This window comes from Pistacia vera, unplaced genomic scaffold (genome assembly GCF_008641045.1).
Source record: "Pistacia vera cultivar Batoury unplaced genomic scaffold, PisVer_v2 Contig40, whole genome shotgun sequence".
Taxonomy (NCBI): domain Eukaryota; kingdom Viridiplantae; phylum Streptophyta; class Magnoliopsida; order Sapindales; family Anacardiaceae; genus Pistacia; species Pistacia vera.
In genome coordinates, this window is record NW_022196224.1 from 445430 (window position 1) to 453221 (window position 7792).

The window sequence follows — 7792 nt, forward strand, 5'->3', positions numbered from 1 at the left end:
AGAACCAATAATTGTTTTGCTAGAACAATTGCCGGCTTCAAGAATCAAAGATAATGAAAATTGAAAAATTTTCTTCTTCACTTGAAGAAGAAAACGTGAGAGAGAGAGAGCTATAGGGTGGCTAGGGTTTTTATTTTATAAAAGTTCTACTTATGTTTTAATTAAGTTGCACTTATATAGTGCACCAACCCAAGCTTACCCTTGCAACCAAACACCATGTAATTGATATTTTAAATTAATTAATTATTATTATAATTAAAATCAATTAATATACTTAAAAAATACATTAACATTTAATAATAATAATAATTCATTTAAATATATGCATACATATATTTAAATATAATCTCACTAATTTAATTTTAATATCAAATTAAATACAGGCAATGACCTTAGCATTTTTAATTGCACTGTTAGATTACCAAAATACCCTTTCGTCTTGAAAGACAAAAATACCCTTCTCACAAATTGATTCTTAAATTATCTTCTAAGTGTGTGACCCATATGCCCCTTATCATATTGACAGTGAGTAGTATCGCGATTAACACCAATTAATTGTCTTATTACACACAGACAAAGATTGGCCCCTAGCAAGGCATCATGGTCACTCGATAACCGCAGCCTATCAATGGTCTGGTTACCGTGCAATCAAATCCTTTTATCAACTCTTATCTCATCGAGACTGAGGTATCCTCGACATGTTTGTATTCAGTTACTGGACCAATGACAAGAATATTAAATTAAATTGAGCAACAACTCAATCCCAATGTGGCCACAGATTTAGTGTCATTCCCATTTACTAAATAACCCAATGAGATAACTTCTCCCGTATGTAGGAGTGATGAATCTTTTGTTGATCCACCATAGTCTTGATACACTCCTTGATACAACCAATCACTACCGTATTAATAGCTCTGAATAGACCTACGTTGGGCTAGTGTCAAACTACACCAATCGGTGCACACGGCACTTTGGTGATCTCAAGTCTAAGGATCACATGCACCACCATTCGTTAGAGGATTTATTCCATAGACACTAGGGTTACCATCCATATGGAATCCTCTGATGGGTCTGTCCAGTGAACTTGCCCATAGCAAGCATCCATGTGTCGCATCAGGTTGTCAGCAAACAACCTTGACAAGTGAGATCAGTCACAGCCTTTCGACAGGGTCGTTCAACAATATGATAGCCTTATTGTATTCAATAATGATATGGACACCGATACTATGCATCGAATTGTTACACCAAATTATGTGTCCCGTGACTCAGACTAACCACGTATCCCATGAACCAATATTTTGCGAGTGAACAACCGTTCATCAACTATGGACGGTCGTTCACTGTTATTGGACAGGAGTCCATTATATGTGGATGCCCGTCCTTGCGAAACGACTATGGACGGGAGTCCACATAAAATGGACACCCATCTACACTTAAAAAAATAAAATTTTAAATAAAATAAAGGGACAACCGTTCACCATTTCTGGACGACCGTCCCTTAATTTTGGACCCCCGTCCATACTGTAAATTTTAAAAATATTTAAAATATCTTATGGACGGTTCTAGAGCTGTCAAAAGCATTAAATATTCTATGGAGTTCTCTCAATGCGAAGACATGTTAAAGTCATGTTGATTTTGCTGGTTTGTCATTGCATATGATGCGAAAACTGGCATCTGCTTTGGATGGAATATGATGTTGTCTAACAAGTGGGAGATTGATGGAATTTACTTTTTCTGTTCTTCGGCCTTGTTCCTGGGGTTTTATCTACTTTGTACTTCTCTGTCGTCACACTACAACAATTACTATTATTGGCTTAGCTGGTGAAAGGATCAGAGCAAGTCTTGTTCTTTTGTTTTCAGAGCATTGATATGGTTGCTTGTGTTACAACTAAAATTAAACTTTCAAATCTAGCTGAAGTACTTTCAGACACTTGCTATTTTACCACCTTTTTTCGCATTTTCTTCCTTGGAAACATACTGGCAATCTAGTCAGTGAGTAGATTTTACACTGAGCCTCCTAAAATGCTGAAATTGATCAACCTGGAGTTTGGGTGCTTGTAGCTGGTGGCAGCTCTGTTTCTGTTTTCTTTTCCTCTTTATCATCAAAGAACAATCTATCCATGTGACTATCATCTGATACAGTGATGACTGAAAGTATTTTATTTTCAGTGTTTAGGGGACATGGTTTTCTTCTTAAGTCAAGTATCAGTTGTCAGATGTTCTCTTGATTTAGTTCCCTTTATGATGGGTGCATGGACTCATTTCTTGACTGCATAGTTGACCGATTTCTTTTGTCACCTGCTGGCATGGTATGAACCGCCATAGAAGAAACTAGAAGCATGAAGAATTTGAGAACAACGTTTAGAATGAAGAGATTGTTTGATGATGCACGGTAGTTTGTAACTGATATTAGTCATCGTGGATAACAGAGAGATTGATTTGTGCATAATATTTCTTCTCATTGAGATCCGTGCTGACTGTGTTTGCCTGTTTAGATTATGGATTGGTTTTGTGACGTCAAGAAGGACAACACCCAGAAATTAACATTTTGATAATCCTTTTGTTGAGATTATGGACTGGTTTTGTGACCTGTTTAGAATATTTAATGCTTCTGAAAACTCCATAGAAAAATTATATGGATGGGCGTCCCAAAAATTTGTTTTCAAATTTTTGTTTTAATTGAAACAATTGACGGGCATTCATTATATGTTGACTCCCGTCCATCACTGAGGGATGCCCGTCCATAAGTTTTTTAATTTTTTTTAAGATATTTTAATTTTTTTTTAAATTTACAGTATGGACGAGTGTCCATACTATGTGGACGGGGGTCCAAAATTTAGGGACAACCATCCAGAAATGGTGAATGGTCGTCCCTTTATTTTATTAATTTTTTTTTTTTTTTTTTTTAAGTATGGACAGGCATCCATTTTATGTGGACTCCCGTCCATAGTAAATGGACTCACGTCCATATAATATGGATGAGAGTCGGGAGTCTATCCTTCGTTTCGCATGGACAGGTGTGCACATATAATGGAGTCTCGTCCAATAACAGTGAACGACCATCTATAGTTGATGAATGGCCGTTCACTCGCAAAATATTGGTTCATGATATATGTGGCTGGTCTAAGTCACAAGACACGTAATTCGGTGTAGCAATTCGGTGCACAGTATCTGTGTCCGTAGCATTGTTGTATTGTATTATCTGCATCCTTGGTTAGAATAATACTAGGGCGATGGACATTTCTAGAATGACCACCATATGTGATCATAGGTTTCTCACTATCAAGATTTGAAACAGTTGATACCATTGTCACAGTTTTACCATCTTAAGGACATATATCAATACATATGATATGATTTACGTGATATAGTGAATAATGCCTTTTATTGATTAATAAACATTATTACAAATAGTCAATTTCACAATAATTGATTAGCTCTAGGGCACCTACTCCAACAATTATAGCAATCAACTTAAACAAATTCTCAACATGTGGTAGCGTGCCGAATGCACCAAATTAATTAACCTTACTAACCTAACTACTAAATTGTATATAGGGTGAGCAAGGGTCGATCCCACAGGGAATGATTTGATTAAATCCTATATTCTATGCCGATAGCCACAATGAAAACAATAGAAAAATACAATAAAACCCTAAACAATAAACAGGACAATGGAGTAATGAAAGGGGTTGTAGACAATGCAATCTAAAGTGAAACAAATAAATCTCCAACGGTAGAAAATATCAGATTAAAAACACCCAGTTCTCGGTTCAAGATCCACATAAACATGCATTGGACATGAACTAACCGTAACACTATTCTATCTCGTTATTATGGAACTACTGACCCTAGGAAACAACAAGCTCTGTTATCCGAATTTTTCCTTAATTGTAACTACTGAAATAAGCTCTCCAAGTAGATCCCAACCCTTGAACAACCTAGAATAAGCTCTCTAGGTTTAATTCAATGGCAGCCTTAAGAATTAGGAAAATAGATCATTCTAAGCAACAATCTCGCAAGCTCAGATTATTTAACTTACATTATGTTATTCAAGGTGACAGACTGAAAACTTGTCCATAATCATCTATCACCATGTGTTACTCATTGAATAGAAATAGGGCAATTACGTATCACAATTCCTAATTCTAACAGATAAAATTCCGATTAAACAATTCAGCAGGCTATTACTAAATCACTCAAATAGAAAATTATAAACAATTAAAACAGAATAACATAAACAATTCCAATAAAAATGAGATTGAGAACAATGTTACTGAAGTTAAGTTACACTAATGACATGAATTCAGGCTTCAAAATCCCCTTGAACTGAAGAAGAAAGATCAGCCGCACATCTTGACGTAGCAAGTAAAAGAAAACCCAAAAAAAACTAAAAAACTACTGCTGTTCTCCTCTCTGGTTAACCTAACACTCCTCAATAAATAACATTTTTTTTTCTTAATTCTACCCCAGGAATCACGAAAAATCTTTCCTAGACGTTTCCTAAAAGATAGACTTCCAGATTTGTCAAAATCTTATCAGATATGAAAAACAGAATTCGTCTCCAGTTTGCACCAGGATTCTTGCAATGAAAAAGATCTTTTCTGGGCTTGGTCACTTCATAAAACTTGTAGTCCCAGATGTGTATATGAATCTGGGCTTTTGAATCCCCCACTTTCGATATCTGACGCTCCAGTTAGGCCCGTTCGAAAATTCAATACTCAGCCAGCAAATCCTTCCGCGACTAGGATTCCAGGTCCGGTTTTACAACAACTAATGAAGACCTAAACGAACTCGGATTCTTAGCCATAATACCTTTCTAGAAAGCTTGATTCGTCTACTTTATGTTTTCTGAAGAACACTTTTGCAATCGAGAAATCTGACTCCATGAAAAACCTGAAAAACGCAGCACTAGTCAGAATAACAAAAATCTGGAATTTCCTAATCTTTTATCACTTATTTCCTAAAGTCTATCCAACTATGCCAAACTCACAAAATAAACTCTAATCAACTCAAATAGGCATAAAACATAACAAAAAACATAATATGGAAGGAATAAAAATATATAAATTACACTCTTATCAACATGCACACAAAACATATCATCTCAACCAATTTACATATAAGATAATTGCATAAGATGATGAATCATACCTGGTTCACATTTATCATTCAATGCTCTTTTCGAATGGTGTAGAATCTTTCTTTATCAAGAGGCTTAGTGCCCCAATTGGTGATTAGTATCAACAAATTCAAGCGCAATATCACCTTTGCTAACATGATCACATGGGAAATGATGTCTAATGTCTATATGCTTTTTTCTAGAATGATGTACAAGATTTTTAGACAAATTTATAGCACTTGTATTATCACAATGAGTAGGAATGCTATTCATTTTGCAACCAAAATCTTCAAGTTGTTGCTTCATCCAAAGAAGTTGTGCACAACAATTAGCCGCTAACACATACTGGTGTGCTATCGTAGACAACCAAGATTAAAACCTAAAAACACATGTAGTAGTGTGAGTAAGGATTGTTCCCATGGAGAGTGTCTAGTCGAGTTTTATGTTACGTGAAAAAGGCTGGGGGGGTTTGAGTAAAACAGAAACAATTTCAGTTAAAAAAACAATTCAAATTAAATTATCGAAATCAATCAAAATAACGAACCTTTGTCTAAGTCAACATCCACCATCAGAATTAAAACACAACCTAAATCCCCTCCCCCACACTTAAAACTGACATTGTCCCCAATGTAAGATGAAATGCAAAGAAAAGGCAAAAATAACCAAAATTTAAAATGCGAGAATAAGAAAACAAACTCCCCTCGGGTTGCCTCCCAAGCAGCGCCTTTGTTTATTGTCGTTGGCTCGATGGTGTCAATGATAATGAAAACCAACCTTTTTCAAAGAAAAATTGCATCTTCCTTTTGATCCTGGATTTCGACCAAGAATTATGTTTTATCATCCTAATGTTCGAGACAAAGTCAGAATGCGTTATTTACAAAAGGGTCCTTGTCAACCTCGCAACCATAAGTTTCCCAAATCAAAATCTGGTGATCATGAACAGAGTTTCCAACGTTCTTGGTTTGACAAATATCCTTACTGGTTTGACTATAGTGTTGAGAATGATGATGCATATTGTTTATGTTATTATCTTTTCAAACCAGATAAAGGTGAGCAAAGTGGCTGTGATTCTTTTGTTCATGATGGGTTTCGCAATTGGAAAAGACTTGAAAATTTTAAATATCACATTGGAGGTCCTAACAGCTATCATAACCAAGCGTTGAAAAATTGTCAAGCTTTGATGAACCAAAAGTAGCATGTGTGTACAATTATTAATAAGAAATCTGACCAACAGCGAGAAGATTATCGTATTCAGTTGAAAGGATCAATTTCTGCTAGTTGGCTTCTTCTTCGGCAAGGATTGCCTTTTCGTGGCCATGATGAGTCTGATAATTCAATGAATCGGGGAAACTTTCTTGAACTTTTACACTATACAGTTGAGGAAAATGAAGAATATAGATTAGTAGCATTGGAGAATGCTCCTGGACATGATAAATTGATTGCTCCTAGTATCCAAAAAGACATAATCAATGCATTTGCAGTTGAAACCATCAACAAACTAATTAGTGATCTTAGAGATGCTTTTTTTTCTATATTAGTTGATGAAGCTCGTGATGGATCCAACAAAGAGCAGATGGTAATTATCTTACGTTATGTAAATAAAAGAGGATGTGTTGTTGAGTGTCTATTGAGCATTATGCATGTCACAGATACGACTGCTTTGTCACTAAAGATGGGAATCGAAACATTGTTCTCTAAATACAATTTGAGAATATCAAGATTACGTGGACAAGGTTATGATGGTGCAAGTAATATGCAAGGTCAGTTTAATAGATTAAAAGAACTTATATTGAAAGATAATGAATATGCCTTCTATGTTCATTGTTTTTCTCACCAACTTCAACTAGCACTTGTAGCTGTGGCAGAAAAGGATACAAATATTGAGAGACTTTTTTGAAAGTTTCTTGTGTGATAAATATTGTTGGATGGCCACCTAGACGTCGGGATCTTCTTAATGAGAAACAAGCTTTGAAGGTGAAAAAAGCTATTGAAAGTGGTGAGCTTTCAATAGCGCAAGGCCTTAATCAAGATACTAGTCTTAAGCGGCCAGGGGAAACACGGTGGGGTTCATATTATGGGACTTTATTGAGCTTGATTAATTTGTTTTCATTTGTTATTGAAGTGCTTGAGGATCTTACTGAAAATTCTGATAATAGAGTTGAAGCAAGTGATTTGGTAGATTATATGACTTCTTTTGATTTTGCTTTTAACCTGCACATGATGAAAAACATTTTGGGAATCACATTTGAACTTTCACAAGCACTGCAAAGGAAGGATCAAGATATTATAAATGCTATGTCTTTGGTTCACTTGTCGAAAAGAAGATTATAGTTGATAAGAAATAATGGATGGGATAATCTACTAGATGAAGTTTCTCATTTTTGCATTGTTCATAATATAAATGTGCCAAATATGGAAGAGAAATTTGTTGCACGAGGGAGATCGCGGCGTAATGTTCAAGAGATGACAAATTTATTTTATTATCATGTTGAGTTGTTCTATGCCATAATAGATTTGCAACTATCAGAGCTTAACAGTCATTTTAATGAAGCTAATACAAAATTACTTATTTGCATGGCCTCCCTAAATCCAAGTGATTGCTTTCAAGCATTTGATAAGGGAAAAATAGTTCATTTTGCTTAATTTTATCCACTTGAACTTTCTTCTACT

At 35.3% G+C, this 7792-nt stretch overlaps 1 protein-coding gene across 1 annotated transcript; it reads left to right on the top strand.

Moving 5' to 3' along the window:
- Positions 1-6057: 6057 nt before the first annotated feature.
- On the top strand, positions 6058-7453 carry LOC116141540 (zinc finger MYM-type protein 1-like). Its single transcript, XM_031427040.1, has 3 exons — positions 6058-6255; positions 6357-6882; positions 7023-7453. Exons 1-3 carry the CDS (start codon positions 6058-6060, stop codon positions 7451-7453), a joined length of 1155 nt encoding a protein of 384 aa, XP_031282900.1.
- Positions 7454-7792: the final 339 nt, after the last annotated feature.

What these genes read in the sequence shown, in the direction of transcription:
- LOC116141540 (XM_031427040.1), top strand. Translation starts at nt 6,058, where the DNA reads ATGAACAGAGTTTCCAACGTTCTTGGTTTGACAAATATCCTTACTGGT. An exon ending in TTTTAAATATCACATTGGAG is followed by an intron (nt 6,256 to 6,356) that starts GTCCTAACAGCT and finishes TCTGACCAACAG; the next exon opens with CGAGAAGATTATCGTATTCA. An exon ending in TGGTGCAAGTAATATGCAAG is followed by an intron (nt 6,883 to 7,022) that starts GTCAGTTTAATA and finishes CTTTTTTGAAAG; the next exon opens with TTTCTTGTGTGATAAATATT.